Genomic DNA, 21,836 nt, shown 5'->3' on the forward strand with positions numbered 1-21,836 from the left:
AAAGCTTGATTTCTTAACTATTTTTCAACATAATCACCAGATTTTTCAACGAACTTTTGTTGACGACTAATCCACTTTTGTAAACCAGCTTCAAAGAAGTCCGCCGCCAGTCCGTGGAGGAATTTGGTGACCGTCCTGCTTGTTCAGTTTAGGACTCGAGGGACCACAATAAATTCGGAAAATTATTGCGAGACATTGAAAAAACTCAGAAGAGCCATCCAAAATCACCGGAGAGGAAGACTGACGAAAGGCGTTAGACTGCACCACGACAATGCGCCCCCCGCACGTCTCTCGCCAAACCAAAGATTAATTCGAACATTTTGGCTGGGATCTCGTTGAACAGGCTCCCTACAGCCCTGATCTTGCACCGAGTGACATCCACTTGTTTCTAAAATTAAAGCAACACTTGGGTGGACAACGTTTCGAGACTGATGAAAGAGTGCAGGAAGCGGTCACCAAATTCCTCCACGGACTGGCGGCGGACTTCTTTGAAGCTGGATTACAAAAGTGGATTAGTCGTCAATTAAAATGAGTTGAAAAATCCGGTGATTATGTTGAAAAATAGTTAAGAAATTAAGCTTTCCAATGATGTATTTTTCAGTTTAAAAAAAAATGCCTCAAAAAAATAATTAAGAACCTTATTTTTGACACAACCTTCGTATATTGGTGATTTAGTTGTCTATTTTATCATTGTTTTTGTAGACTTAACGTTTATTATACGTATGTACTTGAATGTAATAGAAAATGATCGTAAAATGTCAAGCGATGTTACAGGTCAGAATCTGACATTCAGAGCCATGTCTTTCGAAACCCGGATTTTTCATAATCGCGTATAATTATCTTTTTATTGTGTCAGAAAATAAATCAGTAAATGCATAAATTAGAGAAATAATCTTGTCTTTAGCTTTTTAATAACTTGCAATTTCAACATTGGCATTTCACTAAAATGTATGAGAATTTAAAGCATATTTTTTCCCAGTAAAGATTTAACGGAAATTCTTCTGTGATGACATAATTTTAAAACTATCGTATATTTTATATCAAGTATCTAAAATCTTTGCTTTTGACGCTTAAATATATATCGTAAACAAGCATTTGCTATTATATGCAATAACGTAACAACAAGCGGACTATATGCATTCGCACATGCAAATGCGTATAATTCAATGTGATCTGTTTTACTTTTTAGTTGCTTTACTTTTAAAAAATCAACTTTTGGAAGAATTAAAAAGAGGTTTTTTTTTTGAGGGCACCGGATTTGTGTCCCCTGGCTCGTATCTCTGACTTACGGATTACCTTTAGCCTAATTTAGCCCTGTAAATGCCTAGACTTCCATATTTCCTTATTTAAAATGTTCTCCATCTTTGTTGTAGTAAATTAATGTTAATACATATGTAGTCAATGTATGATTATATACCTGTTTACTGAAATCTAACCACAATATGTGGTATGGCTGCGGTGTAACGGTATGTTATTCAGAGCTGAGCTTAACAAAACACCATACTTAAAGTATTCTCCTGTCTGCAGCTTTATCAAATATTTCAACTAGCTTTCAACTTCCAGCAAAGCTACTGAGTTGAAGATATTTCCTTTTACTTAACCGCACTATGAACATTCAAACAACTCCAGAGCAGAAGTATTTGCAGAACGGAGATGCAAAGGTATTTCTATGAAATGCTTTAAGCATAGTTCATGCCATATCGAAGAATTACATTGAAAATTTATACCGTAAGTACTAAAAAATGCCTCAATATAATTTGAGTTGAATCCTATAATAAAGTATTCGGGCAAGTGAAGACTATACTTCTGTGTGTGAAATCGAACCAAAATCCTAGTCGGTTGTTTAGTAATAGTTGCTTCGGTTACCAATCCAGCAAAAATAAGATAATTGAGTCTCACTAAGAGTATTTTTTTTATTAAATATTTCTGTACCTTAAAGGATAAACCACAGGAGTCACATTGAACGAAATGTTCAGGAAGCAAGATTCTGTGATTATGCGATTTTCAAAATATCTTAACTTTCGACTTAAATGTATTAATTTCACTAAATGTTATTGAATGTTTGTATGTAACCTTTTACCGATTTTTCTACCGGTTTCGAGACGTACCCGTCTCTTCGTCAGGACACCAATTGAACCAACATGCAAAACCCACTATTCATCTTCACCTCAGTGCATGTGCTTATTAAAATGCATTTCGTGATGGTTTCACATTTTTGTGCAACAGCATATCTAGGACTACTGATGTTTTTTTTTTCTACTGAAAAAAGCATTTAAATGACGAAAGTGGATTTTGGTGTTTCATTCACGTGTAAATTAGTTTTTTTTCGATAACTTCTGCATTTTTAACATCAAAACGATAAAATATGGGCTTCCGTATTTTATTCCCTAAGACGTCTTAGATACAGATATTATTCGCCCAGGAGTAAAAAAGAACTCGTGTGGGACGGCATAAAATAAGTAAATTTTTGTGACACTTAAACACAATTTAATAACACAAAACAAATTTAAAACATTAAAAGTATAAAAATAATATTTATATGAACGATCACCATCAAAACTGATGAAAAAATATTTTTTAAGTGCTACACTTGCGATTTACTTGAAGTACACCAGACAGTTTATTAACTCTTTATTGTGACAGCTCTACTTTGGTAAATAAAAATAACGGCACTCCATTATCCGCATAGTAATATAATATACTACCATATATTTATATCAGGCGTCTTTAAATAAGGCTTACAGAAATCTGAGCTTTATTATACGCACCACTCAACCATTTAAAACAACCGCATCCCTCAAAATCTTATATTATGCATACGTTCACAGCCATCTTGAGTTTGCATCTGTTGTTTGTAATCCTCGACATACAATTTATATATCACAACTAGATAAAATACAGAATAGTTTCCTTAAAATTCTGGATCGTAAATCTCTTACATATTTTGACTCGTATGAAGACTCTTCTTCCTTACATAATTTAACTTCCCTTACTAAACGTAAAAGCATTTCTGATCTGTCTTTCCTCTTTAAAATTTTAAACAATGTTATCGATCGTCCATATCTCTTAGAGCGTATTTCAATCAATTGTCCCGTAAAGTCAACACCACAAGTTTATTCATAGCCCAAAAAATGATTATGTTCAAAACTTGTTTATTTATCGTAGCTGCTTCAAATTTAATTAACTTTGTCCCCATTAAGATATTTTTAATACAAAATTTTGTGACTCCAAAAAAACTTTTTGAAACACTAAAATGAAACATTTTTCAGCGTGTAATAAGTTTATGTTGCTTTAATTATGTTTATTTTATTATAATATCAAAATTTTGAATTGGTCAAATATATTATGAAGATCCCTCTTCACTTCTCCACTCTATTTCATCATCCCTTAACCTTCTTACGAGTTTTATTTTTTTTTTCTCATGCCTTATATAATATAATATTTTCCTCTTAAGTGTGTAACATGTTCTCTCATTATATTTGTGAAAAACTTCAACTGGATGTATGTACTATTTTTTATATATTGTTTTTTTATATAACAACTGTTGTTTTTCCTTAATAAATAAAAAAAATCATTTTAAAACTTTATGATATGTATAGTTGTATTGTTTTTGTATTATTTTATAGTTTTGTAATAGAACAGTATTGTTTTTAATGTGTATATGTTTATGCTTATAAAGTGCCATGTACACTAATATATATATATTTTTTTTAATTCATTTTAAATCAATGTTACACCACAGGAACAAACCATTTAATGGAATTAAAGTACATTTTCTCATCAACAGATATCATCAACAGTCTTAATTGTTAGTAAGTTTATTTGAGATTCACTCGCCGTGCCGTGAAACTAATAGGGACACGTATTTGAAATATTAAAAAAAATGTTTATTGATCATATTAAGAACATATTTTGCTCTTTGTTAAAATAAGCAAAACAGTTTCTAAAATATATTTCGTTAATTAAAAATACTTTTGGGCATCACACAATGCGATAAAAAATGCCACACTTCAATTTTCTACCGATTTTTCATTTTATTATGCACATTTTGAAAAACTTAAAAGGACGTGTTTCAATATATGCAAAAAGCTATTAAAACACCCGGTATTTTGTATTACAAAGAAATTGACTTATGAAGGGTTAAATTGTGAACGGCCAATGTTTTCCGGAGACTTTTAGCCAAACTTGCCAAAGCGAAATTAATTGTCGCGTTCGTTGTTTGAGATCCCGGGCTCGAAATCTTGGGAAGGTCGACATGAAACCGGTGTGGTCCCGTGGTTAGTGTTGCGAATTCGCAGGTCAAGAGGTCCGAAGTTCAAACCTCACTATACCACACCCTGAGTCTTATTTTCTAGCAGCGAGTTATTTATAACTCAAATGCTTCTCAAAATTGAAATATTTGGGAAAATCATAAAAAAGTAAATATTTATCTGGTTCAAAACAAAAATAATGTTTTAAATGTGATTATGCACTGATATACGAGTAGTTCACTGTTCTTAGACGGGCACCTGGAAACTTAGACTCACATTTAGAAAATGACCTTAACATTTTTATACATGACAATACTTCATGACTTCACAAAAATTAACACAGGAATAACAAAACGGATTTTGTTAGTTCAAAAGCAGGCAGAATGGTGAATATTACATAGTGTGAAAAATGGCCACTTAAACCAGCCAACGCAAACTCATAGGCTCTGTAAATTCCTGGAAATCTATATTCACTTCTTAAAACAAATATCATCTCTGTTATCATGTTAAATAGTTTAACTTAAGTATTTCATTTTATTTTTTTGAAATCAAATTTTATTTGTACACATTAAAAAAAAAACTTATTTTCAAATCCTTACTTCTAAGGCTTTAAACCCGCCTCCCCTGAGGAACTGTATTCCCGCAGTTAGCGCCCCTAGCGGCACGTCCGACCAATTTAAAGGATAAAGAACTCTATGGCAAGCATCAACCCTCGTCTACAATGTTCAAGGGCGAGATAAAATTAAATGCCACGATTTGGAAACGCACCATCCCCCACAAGGACACTTCTCAACACCCAGGAGTTAAAATATATATTTTGGTTAAGTGCTTCGAATTGGAAACGTGATTTTCTGGATAAATAGTTTAGGAGGCGTTTGGAATTCGTATCATTTTCCCATTCACCCATTTAACTATTAAGAATGTTAGGTTTAATACCGAATTCCTGGCAGGCCTGTGTTAGATGCCAATTGATAATTTTGAAGGGTAAAATAAAATAAGCGAATCGGAAATCCGTAGGCTGTAGATACTTAATACAATATTGGTCTCTTTTTATGCATTTTGAATATTCTATTTATTAATTACATCCTACTGATCGCGCTACCTGCGCCTATGGGAAAATTATTATGATGACCCTGATTAACAGGTCTCTTGGCTCGCGGGTTTACATTGATGTTTTGGTTACAAATTTAGTTATCAACAATGCTCCTAACTCCAACACAAAATGACAACAGTCGCTTTCCTTATACTACTGGCGTCCACTTTATTGTCTGAATATTTTCGCCGTCAGGCTCACTAGAATAATGTTTTGAACTGGATTGCTGTGACAATATTCGCGCGCGAAGACGCGATGGATTTGTAAAACTTTAATTTTGGATAATTTTAAATATTGTGTTTTAAATTTCTTTTACTTTACATTTTGTAAAATACATTTCTGACTGTATATTTATTTGTGGAAAACATGTAAAAGCCTACAGGGCGTTTAAATAAATAAATAATTAACTAATAAGCAATTGCTCGGTGCTAATATTTGAAAATTATAATCGGGGAATATCACATACGAATTCCGATAAAAATATTTGCAATGGATTCAGAAATATTAATAGAATTTTCAAAATCAATATGAAATTGTGGAGAAATGTTGTCATACATAAATGTGATGTAAAAAAAAAATGCTAGAAAAACGCGACGTCTTTGGCCTTGGTTGTTGTGACGTCAAAATTCGTGATTATGTTCTAAACAAATTTCGATGGTCAGGAACAAATAAACATGAATCTGGACGTATTAGAGGCATGGCCAATGGAATGACCGGTTTTGCCGGAATTCAAAATTACAAATTAAAAAATCTTTTTTATGCTACTAAAAATTAGCAAAAAAAGTTTGAACAACTATGCTGGATTCTAATACAAATAATATCGCTACAGGGTAATATCGCACATTATATTGATTTTTTGTACAGATATTTCTTGATAAAACTTCATAGTTAATGATTTGGATAAAATTATATTAAAAATTATCAATACTTCTTGGTTTAGTTTCACTTTTATTTAATTTTGACCAACGAGCACTTTATCCTAAGAAGGCATTATCGGGACTGGTAAATTGTTTACAGCATTTGGAAATTTATAATATTTGTAACAAGGTTTGGATATAAAAAAATCACACAGTATTTTATTAAGGGCAGACAACATATTATTTTAATATAACTACAACTGGTTTACGAAAACAGTTCGTTTTTAGGAAAGTTCTCGACCGATATTGGGATTGAGTCCTAGTATTTTTTTTTATTTCATATTATTTAAAAGGTAAGGAAAGAACTCATGATAAAATATAATGAAGTAACATACACTTTTTGGTCGATTAACTTGGCACTCTAGATATTTTATTTTTAGTTAGTTTGAGCCTCAAATACCATCATTGTTATTTAGATTTATTTGAGAGTAAAATAATAAGAAACAAAAAGACCCATACAAGCGACAAGGAGATGATGATAAATTTTAATACACTTTAGCGTAAATTACTGTTTTAAGAACGCAATCATGTTAAGACGTGATTTAAAACAGAAGCCGTTAAAAATACTCCCTGCCAGTGACGAATACTGGCGGTATAAGAAAAGTTTTATAAACTCAACTTTCTTTGGAGAACTCTCTTGATTACATAGGCAAAAAGTTGTGAATAGCAAAAAATAAACTTTTCGTGTTTTCGTTGTAAGGAGAAACGATGCCAGTTCTACGCTTTATGGCAGCTTTGAGTAAGTTTTGTAATACGAGGATTACTCGTTTCTACGGTTTGCTAAGTTGCAGGAAATATCATTAAAACTATTCTCTATAAATAAATATCCCGGACATGATTGCGTTCTATAAATTGGTTGAAGGGAACGCTGTGACTATAATCTAATCTTATAAAAGCCTCAGAGAATAGTGACTAATACTTTGTTTGTTAATTAGGTGGTGATCGATCAAAGATGGCGCATATAATATTTATTTATAATTTTGTTTATTGGGAATATCAACAGTAACAAGGATAAAAATATAATAATTAAAAAATATATATATATATATATATATATAATATAACCAATGACAGAAATACATGAAGTATACGAGTACATCAGTTACGATGTTTCTTCGTGTGTTAGAGATTGATTATGAGGGTGAATACGTGTGAGGGTGAATGTGTGAGGGTGAATGTGTGAGGGTGAATGTGCGAGGGTGTGTAGGTGTACATGTGTGCGTATATTAATGCGCATGTGTCAAATATACATAAAATGTAATTTTATTAATATTCTCCAATCGTCAGACTAAACCGGCTCGTAAACGAGTATGGAGAAATTTGTATGTTTCGTTTTTCATTGTCAGTTTTTGGTGTAAAAATTCTTATGGCGATAAAATTTAAATAATGCCGTAAAAATCACGACTACTTTTTCTGTTTTATTTACCTACACTTTAAAAATACCTACTGTAAACTAATTTTTTTCCCCTAAAACTGTTAAAAATTTTCAACTCATTTTATTTATTTTGTCATGTCATGTAGCTGCTCATGTAGTTGTAGACGAAAAACTAAAAATTGTAATGAACACGGACATAATACTAGAATATAAAAACCTCAGATTAATAATGCGTAACCTAGAGAGATGCCCTCACAGAGAGCAGAGATCACTATGTTTCATAGAACGCAAGTGATGTTGGTTTGTTGGTTTGTTGGTTAGCAACCAATAGGTGGCCATTTTGTTTTATTTGACAACATAAACATAACGGTTCGATCAGATGCTTGGCTTTGTTTGTAAATAATTTTGATATTTACGTTATAATAAATAAAAATTGACTATGGTGAATTGCAGTATGTTTGGTAGCAGCAGTAAGAGCGTCAAAGGTGTTAAATGAGTCAATTTTGACAGGTTATTAATTCCGAATATTTTCCTATGATTTACATTGATTTTTGGCATTTATTGTCCCAACACGTGTATTCTGTTGCTTAAAAACTTTCCTTATATCCACATATTTACTTTAGATACTATTTTTCTTAATTAAGGGGATAAATTTGTGAATCAAAGTTTGTTTACTGTTAATAATGACAGTTGATTATGAGCAATATGTCAGGGCCGCAATAGGCATCCATATAAAGTTTGAGTTTTTATCGAGTAGAGGTGGATTAAAATTTTACTCGAAAATAGCAACGTTAACCTTGAAATCGCATCTAAAATGACGTGTCCAAATTTCAGGCCGCTACGACTCGCCATTTCGGAGATATGACGGACAAACAAACAAACTCAACACAGGACTTTGGTTCAATGGAGTTTGGATTTATGCCTCAATAAATATAACATAAATATATTGCGAATAAAATGAATAAATAAATAAACACATAAATGTATTTTCAGTTTTAAAAAATAAACAAAGGTGAATTATGGAAAAATAAATTGGAATAACCCGCAATAATAAATACACAGGTACATATTAAAAAATATTTACAGTACAAATCAATATCCATTTGGCAATTGTTTTGCTGCGAACTGTAGCTAACCTAATACCCAATAGTCATAGAATGGTTTTCCTACGTTTGGGCTCATCTCTAGGTTACGCATTATTACTCTGAGATAAAAACGACGTCACATACAATATTCTAAAACGAGACAATGAGAAAAAAAAAATATTCGAGTCTAATAAATCAGGGACTGAAATTATACAATAAACTACCAAACGAAACTAAACAAAAGATTCAGACAACCTTTACAAAAGATTATAAAAAGATTATCATTAATTATAAGTTTATAAATTATTTTCAAATAAAAAATCAAATTTATTGAATATGTAGCGATAGGCAGATTAAATTAAAAAACCCCGTTACGAAACCGTCCGTTACATTTCTGTTGTTAAACCAAAAACCAAACCAAAACATGCAACTTTTTTTTTTATGCAAAAGAGCAAAAGGGCGACTGTATAAGCAGGTCGCGAATTTTTACTCTGAGATAAAGACACAACAAAGCAGTCAAATAAATATACATGGATCATTTTTTATAGAACTAAACTGTTTTTTTTTTTTACTTTAGAAAAAATCATTCGATTGCTCGTGATCGATAGAGACTTAAGAATAATTGCGAATTCCTCTGATATCCTTGATTTTTCTGCGAATTCGTTTATGCCGATGTCAACTGGATTAATTTTATTTTTCCGGCTTTGAGTTAAAGCTTTTTACTTAAGTTATTACCTCCATTTGACGTCACGCTGGCTGGTCGTGATATAAAGCAGCTCAAATCCGACCTTCGCCTTTATTTGTTTTGCCGATTCAGGACCGGCTAGCGAAACACAAAAAGTCTGGTGATTATTTACATGAAAGTATTTATTGCCAGTCGAAGGAGGGAGCAAAACTAATAATATTTATTTTCCTCGCTTACCATTCCTTTTTGTTTCTGCTAAAAGGAGATTTGTGCTTTGATTGATGGCAACTCTCCCCTCGGCGGGAAAGTAATGCCGTTTCTTGGTTACGTTGCGACTTAATTCAATTTTCCGAAATGAAAACGAACCGACTGAAAAGCTTCTAGAACGAACTTAACTAAAGAAACTAAGATTTTTCTCAGATTGTGGAAGGGTTTTCGCCCTAATATCCGACGTGTTTACATGATACATATAAAATTTCTTAAATTTTATACAGTAAGAATAACATAAAACTATTTTATTTATTTTTTATTTCAAAATACAAAAATGTACAATAACATAATCGTATTCCCATGAGTTAACAAACTCATTCTGGGATAGATACAATTAAAGATTATCAGATAAAAACATATTTAGTAAAACATAATTAAAACAAAAATGGACAAATCGAGTAAACCTTTTTAAAAACAAATTATAATCTATTATTTAACATTAACTTACATAAGTCAAGGGTTATCGAGAAATAATTTAAGAAAATATTTTTTTAATGGAATTTGATTACCATTCGTTGACTGGAAAGAAATTGATTTAATGTGAATAGGCAGAAGGTTATATTAAGTAGAGGCAATGTAAAGGAGAGACCTCAATCCGAATTTAGTTTAAACTATATTTTAGGTTAATGTTTTTTGTTTAATTGATTTTGTATTTTGTTATTATTCCTAGAATATTCTTATAGAATTTTAGTTTATTATACTGTTTTGTTCTGAATATTTTTAATTTAGTAAAAAACAAATTACGAACAAAAAATAATTCATGTCCTTTTTTTCAGATCGCGTCATTCTTGCCCTTGCACTGGCGTTTCTATGCGGGGTAGGTTGCATGGCCGATCCCGATCCCGATCCAGAACCTAACGCCAACCCGAACCCTAACCCGAACCCAAACCCGAACCCGAATCCAAACCCGATCCCGAATCCAAACCCGAATCCGAAACCCAACCCCGAACCCAACCCAGAGCCGGCCCCCGCGCAGCAACCCCCCGCCCCCACGGCACCGCCGCCATGCAAGATGAGCGAGTACGCTTGCACCAACAAGAGATGCGTCCCTGCAAATAGATACTGTGACAATGTTAACGATTGTGGAGACTCGTCTGATGAACCCAGGCACTGTACACGTAAGTATTTTCAATGTCACTTAATACTTGTTTGTAATTTATTACAAAAACTTCGACTATCGACTAGTTTCGATGTAACTTTCTCATCTTCAATATTTATTAACTGTAACTTAGAATAACACGCTTTCCTAATTAAATATTTTACATACTATTGAAAAAAATCTAGAACGAATGAGAGTTATTTAATTAAAGTCAATTTATTTTTCATTAGCATGGAATAATTGGATGAGGTGGTGCTTTTAAAAAAAATATTTTAAATATTTATTGTAAAAATAATTTTAAAATATCGTCTATTTTTCTCACTATCCAATTGTTAAAGTAATTCGGGGTTCTAGATATAAAATCGTTATTGAAAAAGAATTGTTTACTTCAAATCCATACAACATACATTGTAGTGTTTCTATGTCACAAAACGTAAGTACACAACCTAGAACAATAATTATGCCAAACTTAAAACAACTACAGCACATCATTATACTTGACAACCTCGAAAAAGGTAATTAAAAGTAAAAATATATAATTTTAAATAAAAATTATTGTTAAAAAAAAAATCGTTATATAAGGCGTGGTGCATCGTAGGGGGAGGCGGCATCTGGCTGCGGCGACAGGGGTAGCTGGGACGGCGGCGTCCAGCTGCGGTGAGATGTGCCGCGAGGACGGCTCGTCATGAGCGGCGGCGTGGCTTCCTGTCCCATGGCGGGGCATGAGAAGTGACGTCGGGTGCGTGGAGGGACGCACGACGTGGGCGGCTCGTCATGAGCGCAGCGGCGTGGGCGCGTTGGCGCGTGGGCTGCGTCACCGTGGTGCGGCGACGTGAGCGCGTGGGGTACGTCGTAGGCGGCAGCGTCGGGGCTGCGACGTCAGGGCTGGTTAGCCAGCGTGGTGGCTTTTCTAGTGGCTGCTGACTGGGCTGCTGACTGGGTTGCTGACTGGGCTGCTGACTGGGCCACGGGGATGGCAAGGCACCCGCCCGTGACCCTTGAGGTCAACTGACGCAGTAGAAGAGAGTCCGTAGAAGAGAGTTGAAGTGGAAGAGAGTCTAACAAGGAAGAGAGTCTCCGTCGAAAGAGATTCCGTAGGAAGAGAGTTGAAGTGGAAGAGAGTCTAACAAGGAAGAGAGTCTCCGTCGAAAGAGATTCCGTAGGAAGAGAGTCCGTAGGAAGAGAGTCCGGGAAGCGGGCGTCACGGTTTTTATCATCTTTTAGACGTCCCCCCTTCCCGGTTGGTCTCGTCGCTCTCATTGGCGGGCGCACGCTTCGGTTGGGGCGGTCTTCTTTTCCCGCCGAATCCCGTCTTTCCCGCCAAATGGTGTTCTTAAAACTTATTCTACTACTTAAATATTAAATTAACCTAGTCTTATAATTAACTTATGATAAGAATCGGAATAATCGGCGAGCGTGAACGAGAATAGGTATGAAGGTAGAAGAAGCGAAGTCTATATGCTGAGATAGAGTGACGTGGCGTTCCATCCTCTCTACCTACTTTTACGGGGAAACGGCGTGATGGTCGCCGTTATAATTTTCATGTAAATTGTAAATATGTTATTCATGGAAATAAAGTGATATGGATTTCAAAATATAAATATTATTTTAAACTATTATTATTCGCGTTTTTAAAAGTGTCCTGAGCTTCACAAGTATTGACATGTGGCTGGTTCTTAGGGGGTACCTTCTCGGCAAGAACAATAGGCTCCCGATTGCCTGGGCGAACGGACTTTTATTACTTTCAGCGACCCTTGCGAAAGGCGCAATTCGGGTCATTGTTGCTTCCAAAAAAATCTAACGGTATTTTTTTAAAGATAGACGCGTTCACAATAATTATTTTTAAACAAGAAATTATAGAATTGATGGATTTGGCACAGCGGTACTTTCGGTCTATATCATACTTTTAGGGGAATATTTTTATTTGAGGAAATGAACAATGGAAATAAAAAGTGCAGTCAGTCATACAACATATTTAAGAAAGTAGTCAAAAATTATAATTGTTATTCTTTTTTGTGTGCTAAAAACACCGTGTGTTTTTTGTTATTTATAGTTTGTACTGAATATTTTTACTTAAAGAAAATAAAATAAACACATAATTGTAAGACGTCACACGCCATTATGTACAGTAGAATTGTTTTTTCTTTTACGTAATGGGAAACGTTAATATCAATATAATGTATTAAATTTATATAAATATTTGTAATATTATGTACCTTTATTTTTTCTGAATTAACTCAAAAAAATATAATATAGTGAACAAGTATACATTATTTTGTTTAAATATTGATATTTTGACTTAAAAATAAAATCGGTGTGAAAGCGATACTCGCAAAAGAGTTTTTTCATAGGATTTAGATTTAATCATAGATATTTACTGTTTTATTGTTTTCATTGTTCGTTTTAAGAAATCATAAGAAAAAAAAATATTATTAGACATTTTAAACATTTTAATTTCCTATCCTACGGTGTTCAGTTGAATCAGAAAGTTCAGTGAAAAATTGGATGTAAAAAATATTTTTATAAGCGCAGTTAAAATGGAAACATTAAATTGTCATGCGAAATTTCTTTAAAATGCATTTAAACATAAATAAAAAGTATTTTAATAAAAACTAAATATTTGTATTTATTTTTTTTATTTTAAATATTAAAAGAAAAAAGCAATCATTGCAACAAAAAAATACAATATTTGCAAATAAACCAAAATTATAGGCCAATTATAGTTTTCTATAAATATTTCAGTAAATATAATGCAAAAAAAAAGAAATAAAGCGTACCCGTGAAAAGCTACTCCGTACAATTCCACTCGTAAAAAAATTAAATATAACAATAATATTAAAAAAAGAACAAATGAAATCTTTTTTTTCCTGTTGCTCTGGTCTTTAAAAAAATCCTTTTGTCAGCGCATGCACATGGAATTACCACAGATCAGTTTTCCTTCCTTTTTTCTTTCAAACAAGACAACTTAATTATAAAATATTATAATATGAAAGTATACAAAAAAATATGTCATGTAAAACCTTTTTAAATTACTTGTCACAAGTTCTTTTGAATAAACCAATGATATGGTATTGTGATAGCCTTCCGGTTTACTGAAGCCAATTCTCTAATCACCAGAACTCACCAAAAAGAACTTGTGACCTCACACGTTGAGTAATTACAAAACTTTAATAATTCTTAGCGCTGGTCAAACGATAAACATTTATTATTTTGAATTTCTGGATTGTTTGATAGTCTTAAATACGTTTAAAAATAGAGAACTTTCTCATTGGTGCATTACGCTAGCATTTTCAAAGATTTTTTATTAAATTTACTTTTATAAAAACCAGTTTCTCCGAATATTTTCTGTACATAATAATATGGCGTATCCTTTCCAAATCCAGTTTACAAAATCCCCAAAAGCTCCCTCTAAAATGTATTAAGCCGGCGTAAAAAGTGCTCAATATTTAAGAGGGTATAACAAATTTACGTAGGTTGTCTTTGGTTTTTAATGAAATTTACGTCTTTGTCAAATTCACTTTTAAAAAGAGCGCGAATTGAGAATTTGAAAGGAAAAAAGATCCTTTTGTAATGTTTTTTCATTGTCAAAATCTTGCTACAAGTTTATTTGCCAATTTTATAAATATTGTCAAATATTTACTTGGTTTTAGATAGGTACGTACTCGTATCTCGTAAAATAAAACTTTTGTATTTTAATCACTTGAATAATGTCTTTTGTGAGTAAATCAAATCCATCAGAAACGACTTATTGCGAATTATGAAAAAAAAAAATTGACTTCAAAATAAAGTTCTCCATTAATTTCAAAGAAAAACGATATTTTTTTATTACCTTCAAATATTGAAATAAAATAATATCTTTTTCGAATGACCGATACTTAATAATAATTATTTATTCCAGGGTTTTTGAAAATAAAACTTTTACGCCACGCCAGTTAAGATCGTTGGCTTAAGGTCACCATCTGAGTTTGTGAAGGTTGCGTTCTTGCACCGTTCCTTTTTAAAATCCTTATGGACTTCATTCTGAGGAGGTGGATTTTACTAGGGCGAGAAGTATCCATCTTCTATTTCCAAAAACTCTGTGATTTAAAATATGCCACTGATGTAGTTTTAATTAACAATTTAATCAGCAGTCTTCAAGTCACTGTTGATTGGCTATAAAGGTTCTCTGCACGCATGGGCTTAAAAATCAATATTGCAAAAGCCCACGTATTGTGTAATACTTTGTCCCTTGATGCCCAATATCCCCTGACTCTATCAAACCAAATTTCTCGAAATTGTCAACAGTTTCAAGTATCTGGGAGTATATGTAACGGAAAATGGCAGCTTTTAATAAAAGCTGAAAGTGCGTCTAGGAATAGGCGTCTATTCAACAGTGTCTGGAGATTGGATATTTATTAAATGAAAACCAAATACGGCCTACAAAACGCCTGCACAATAGCACCTATTAATTCTCCTCTACGGATGAGAATCGTGGCTACTTCTTCATCATCATCATCATCTTGTGCATCGGTAGTTTATGTCAGAACTATCGGACGCGATCCTGACTTTTATATTTTCTTTTTTTTACATCTACAGAAGATCCAATTACAGTGATGAATAAAATCACAGAACACCCAGTTTGATAACTTTTTTTTGTGTTCTCACCGGGAGTCGAACGCATTTTTTTTTATGTGTGTGTCCAACTTTTTAAACGTACATGATTACACTGCGGGGGCAGAAGAAGAGACTTGGTAGGATGCATAGAACCAGGCAGCTGGATGGAAATATCTGGAAGCTCTTTGTAGAGAGCTCATCTTACAACTAAAGAGCGAATGTAGAATTATGATAAATAACGTTAAAGAATAAAACGGAAGTTTAGGCATTTAAAAGACTTTTGATATTAGGTCACCAAAAAACAAGATGATCAGTCTTGTGCTTAAGATTCCAGTCCAGCGGCAATAAAATATCGCAATTATAAAAACAATAAAAAATCAATATTTCATAAAAACCTGGTTCTGAATCGAAACAGAGGCCTCCTTCACGGTAGACAATTACCTAACCAAACCACTAGACCACGGGGTTAGGTAGTATTCACTCAATTTTATTTCATTGTTAGTATTTTATTTATCTCCTCTATGGATACGAATCGTGGCCCCCCCTAGGTGTCTCAGAAGAGTCTTGGATGTGCGGTGGTTTGACTTTGTGCGGAATGAAGTAATAAAAGAACAGACGCAGCAAACTCCGGTGACAACTGTCATCAAGCGAAGGCGATACGGCTGGCTTGTCCATGTACTGCGGATGCTTCCTGAGAGCCTTAACCACGCTTGCTTACTTTACAAGGCATCAGGTTCTCGACGTCCTGGACGTCCACTGCTGACTGTTCGTCGGCACTTCATGTCAGAACTACGAGACGGGAACCTTGACAGGAACTTGGGAAAATGCACAGGAGCTGGCAGCCGACAGAGATGCCTGGAGGATCTTCGTGGACACCATACGCTCCAACTAGTGAGCGGACATGGCATGATGATGATGATTATTTTATAGTATTTTTACGTGAAAGTAACCGTCGAACAAAGACTTCTTCTTCTTCTTCGATGGTCAAAAATGATGATCAAATTGAGCCTTGGCCACCTTCTAAATTTGCCTTCAATTCCACCTGTCCTCAGCCGTCATCTTCCATGCTACTTGTAAATGCTGTACTGCATCTTTCTTTACGCCGTCTTCCCACCTCAGCCTAGGTCTTCCAAGCCTTCTTCTACTCCCTGGATTTCCAGTTGACTCTCTTAGGTACCCACGCATTCAGCATTCTTTTAACTTGCCCATCGAAAGCTTCATCCACTTACCCGGAACGGTCTTATGGGCTCTTTTCAGATCCGCACATTGCAAAAACATTTTTTTTAATTTCGATAAACGGTATATTACTTCTTTTTAATTTTTACTAACATTCTTTGTTTCCAAAGTTTCGCGTTTTCTTAGAATTTACATGTATTGCTTTCAATTCCCCAATCACAGTCAGTCAATTTGTCTATCACTCTATTTTTTTCAGATTCTGATGGCGTTAGGTTATGTTAGTTCATTAGTTTGTTAATAAATCGGGAAACATAATTCCGACCGGGAGAATCAGAGCCGTCAGCGCCTGTCCATAGGTCATTCTATATCAGCTCGTACAGAGCAATCTTTCCACATTTTTTGTATGTTTCAAAGACACTCAGATTCGGACATCAATCAACAGCCAAAACATTCAAACCTATCATGCCCAAAAGTACATAAATTTCCTCTATTTCCAGAATCATCTCATTCAAGACAAAAACATAACGTCAACCTATTCAAAACCTTTTCATTTACATGTCTTTCCCATCTTAATATTTTATTATTTATGTATGCTTTATTGAGTTAGTTCATCACGTCTTAAGAATTAATATAAACTTTCTATAACATCACAATTTTTTATCGAAATTTCTCCAGATCACATTTTTCCAAATTAATTAAAAAACTTTTCAATGCTTTCTATTTCTTCAGATAACTGATTATACAGCTTCAATCCCTTATACAATTAGTTTTGAGACACTGTTTTTCTCCTCTTTGGTAATTTTATCTTTTTTTATCCCTAGTTTTATTTGTATGACATTGTTGGTTAAATTTGATTATCATTTTTCTATTTTATTTTACTCATATCCTTTTTTATTTTATGTATAAAAGTAAATACATTATATTTTATTTGTTGCTTTACTGTGAGCAAGTCAATTTCTTTGTGCATTCTTTCTAAATAAGAATACATATTTCTTTTGAGTATAATCCTCATCGCCTTATTTTGAAACATTGGTGTTTATTTTATTTCTCCATCATTACATAAAAAAAGAATGAAAGAACAGTAACTTATATGATCAGTCTTATATGTGTTGCGATTCTAGGGGCTTCATGAATGCTGTTCAGTTCATCATATCATATTATGCGTCTCTCGTCTCCACTTTTCACAGGACCACAATTTGCCAAGAACTTTCCTTTTAAATATATCGAGTGTTTCAGCGGTTAAGTTAAAACACTATTCGAACATTCTAATTCTATTTCATATAAAGACATGTAGATATATATATATTTTTTATTTATATCCCTACAGAGATGAGGTAGAATTTTTTTTCAAATTCAGGATTATGGATATTCGAGCGTTTACAGGGCTTATGACCTGTCATTGGCTGGGTTAAGTGGCCACTTTAAGTAGGTACTACAACATTCCCCATTCCGCTTATTAGCGAATATCCACACAGGTAACATTTTTGATTTTTGTATATATGTTACTAAACGAGAAACCATCCACAAGCGAGTTGGAGCGCCATCTATGTATTGATATTGAAGTCAAGTATTTTAATTAGCAGATTACTTTATTTTATGTAGTTAAGACTCTTCCGAGTTAAATTAAGTACTAGTAATCGCCTGCAGATGACTCTGCAATTTATTTTTACTTATATTTGATCAGATCTTATTACACAACATTATTTTGGTACGTGTATTTGTATATACACAAATCTGGATTTTCTCCCATCTCTGTAGGGATATAAATAAAAAAAATATATATACCTACTCCCCCTTGGGAGAAAATCCAGATTTGTGTATGTACAAATACACGTACCAAAATAATGACATGTAGATATACTTTATTCCATTCAGATACGGATATTGTTTATTAAGGTGCTTTAAATACCGAAACTAACATACTATTTTAAAATCACTTCTGTATTTAAAACACTCGCTGAAATTATCGAATTAAATTCGAGACTCAATTTAAAAACGAAGGGTTTGTTTGCCTCTATGTTAGGTTACTGTTTTTCTTAGATATTACCTTTGTTTAAAATGTCTGATATCGTGACCAGGTAGTTATTGAATGACTGGCATTTACTTGAAGTTTGAGTAATTATTTTATCGCATTACCATAAAAACCTTTTAACTGTTTCCTTGCTTGGCATGTGTTCATGCAAATCATATCTACTTTGTAAGATTTATAGCAAGTACTGATTTTTTAATCAAAACCGCCTAACACACTACATAAAACATTAAACCTGCTTCTAATTAATTACATTGTTTTCCCCTAATGTGTTTCTTAACAAAGAACCTCATACCCATACGTCTGGTAAAAGCAATATTTAAAATATTCTAGGAATCAAACGAACATTAAAAATAATTGACTGTCCCACATAGAACAGGTTGGTTTATCTAGTAAGGAGACTCTTAAATAATGTTGTATATATATTTATTCGGTATGGTATAATAAAAATACTTAAGTTCTTATTGTTAACTCGAGTATTTAAATTTTCATTCCATTTTCCTAAAAGTAATAATTTCTATAGGAAAAAAAAAACAAGAGGTAAAAAGACCATTGCAAAATCAATGACAAAAATAATGTGATAATTGCAAAAAAAATATTACCTACATGGGCGAAATATTACGGACATGACTTCTCTCTGGAATAAATAAATCGATTGGAGAAGAGTACACCTCGTAGTGAAGCGGTTGGCGCGTTTGCTTAAAACGCTTGAGGTCCCAAGTTGGATTCAAGGCCATGGCAAGGTCAACATGGAAAGTTTGATAAAATTTTATTTTGATATAAATTTAATCTAGTACAATAAGTTTACTATTTACTCGAAATAATAATGTAATTTCTTTTAACGTAAAAAAGATAATACGAAGGTATCAAAATTTTAATTGTACTTAAAGTCTTCAATAAATATATAAACATATTTTTTTCAATAAAAAATAAATCTTACTTTGTAGTATGCTATTATAGTTATTTGTTAATAAATTTATATAACCCCATTAATTTTCAGTTATACGTCAACCAGTTTCGTGGTTACTACCTCATGATAATAATTACTTATATTATCATTTTACTTATTTTTAAAATTATTTGAATTATTTTTTAATTATTATTATTTTATTTTTTTTACCATGGAATGATTCCTAATATTGTGAACCTCAAATCCGGCCGGCATCTAAAGTGGTTTACATAAATGTGTAAACAAATATTTTAAACATTTTATTCTACAAAATTTAAGTCAATAGTCAATTAGATAACTTTTGTAAAATTCGTAATTCAAAAAAAATTCCCATCTCTAAAATGCTTTCCATCTCTGTTGTAATTTGTTAATTTGCATGACTCCCTAGAGGGTGAAATCCAATCTTTTGTCTGGAAACATTTAAATAATCTCAAAATATTGTAATAAAACCAACTGGTTCAAGAAGTTTAAAAGTTTGCAAATTGTTTTCAGGTGTTTCCTAGTATGTGAAATAATTTGATCAAATGAATCCTTCACATCAATTAAGGTTTTAGCTCTTTAACTTCACTAAAATCAACAGATGGATTAATGGAAGAAATATGGATGTTCAAACATAGGCAAAATGGTGAACGTACACAGTGTGTAAAGTGGCCACTTAAACCAGCCAACAACAGATTATAAGCCCTGTAAATGCCTAGACTTTCATATTTCCTTCTCTAAAATGTTCTCTTTCTCTGTTATAATTTGTTAATCAAAAAGAACAGTTGAAATAGATTTTGAAAAATTGCTGTGTTCGTGATCCTTTCAAATATTTGCTTTGAGAAAACATTAATTTGTTTTTCATTTAAGTTCATCGATTTTATATAAAAATAAACATTTTAAACAGTCTTGTACATCCCCAAAAATCGAAATTTATTTATTTTTGTCAAAGATCGAATCCTTTTATTGGACAAAACATATCAAAGCAGTTATATAAAAACTGGGTCCAATTATTGGAATAGTGAGAACAGAAGTCTTTGATAAAAATACACAATTAATGATATTTAATGCTTTCATACTTCCACAATTTGTATATGGATTAATAATATAGTCACAATGTAGTAAACAAATGCAAGAATCAATACAAAGAACAATGAATAAAGCACTTTAAGTAACATTTAATTTTAATAAATATACCACAGATTTATATAGAATAACAAAAATGCTCAATTTAGATGAATTAATTTACACAGAAAGGATAAATATGATATTTACGATGATAAATAATCAAATAAAGACAAATATTAAATTTTATTTAACTAAAATATACATCAAATAAATACAAGAGCGTCAAATAAATTAACTCGCGAACAACCTAGGACTAACAGACAAAGAAACAGTTTATAGTATACGGCAATAAATTTTTACAATTCACTTCTAATGACCTAAAAAACATTTACGTTTTTAAAAAACACCCAAATAAAACAGTTCTTACAGATGTTTTTTTATCGACTTTTTATTAAAACTATTGTGTTATAACATATTATATCCCCTAATACCAGCACTTTTGCTGATTGGGAATATTTCGTACAAATAAAATATGTAATGTAATGTAATATGAGAAGCTTAAAAACCTTATACTTTGTCATAAATAAATAAGTCTAAATCTTCTAAAATTCTCATCCAAATAAAACGTGGAATCAAAGGGAGAAAAAAGTGTGTGTGAAAAACCAGTTTATTGTGCCGACTACCCTTTGGCGGGAGGAGTATCAAACGTACAGTTTATTATAATCCCGAGTTTTCTTGACGCCATTTAAGTGTGAATTTATGCTTGGCCTATGTCCAATGGAGGTAAAATCCCCGGGAAGGTCGAAGCGACCAAACTGAGATAGGGCGTCCCAGAATCCCACATTGCCAACGGCATAATACTATGTACGACCCAATTCCGAGAGTGTACGTTGGTAAAAGAAAATTATTGCTATTTGCACTTGATTTTATTAGCATGTGAATTAAAATAGCATATTTTGGGAAATGATATAGCTATATGCTTATTAATATTATTGTTTGGTCAGTTCTGCCTATGTTTAAACATCCACATTTTCTCAAATCTATAATATATTGACTCATTTAAATAACTCTCTAGGGAGGAAATTCAGCCTGTCTACATACTTAAAACATTGTTTGATGAATATCAATTTAATTAAAACTTATAATTTATGTATCGGGTTTTGGCTAGTGTTACGGACTCACGGATCAGAGGTCCGAGGTTCGAACGTCACTCTACCACAACTTGATTTCCATTTTCTAATAGTGAGTTATTTACAACTCGTTTCAAT

At 32.7% G+C, this 21,836-nt stretch overlaps 1 protein-coding gene across 1 annotated transcript in view; it reads left to right on the forward strand.

Moving 5' to 3' along the window:
- LOC148284274 (uncharacterized) overlaps positions 1-21,836 on the forward strand; it is a 129,456-nt gene that overhangs the window by 47,348 nt on the left and 60,272 nt on the right. The window contains exon 2 of the mRNA XM_088241905.1: positions 10,452-10,793. Within this exon, the coding sequence (XP_088098031.1) occupies positions 10,452-10,793 (342 nt within the window). The remainder of the gene's footprint in view (positions 1-10,451; positions 10,794-21,836) is intronic.

Source organism: Micrasema longulum, unplaced genomic scaffold, assembly GCF_059751315.1.
Source record: "Micrasema longulum isolate JH-2025_06_02 unplaced genomic scaffold, ASM5975131v1 h1tg000133l, whole genome shotgun sequence".
NCBI classification, from domain to species: domain Eukaryota; kingdom Metazoa; phylum Arthropoda; class Insecta; order Trichoptera; family Brachycentridae; genus Micrasema; species Micrasema longulum.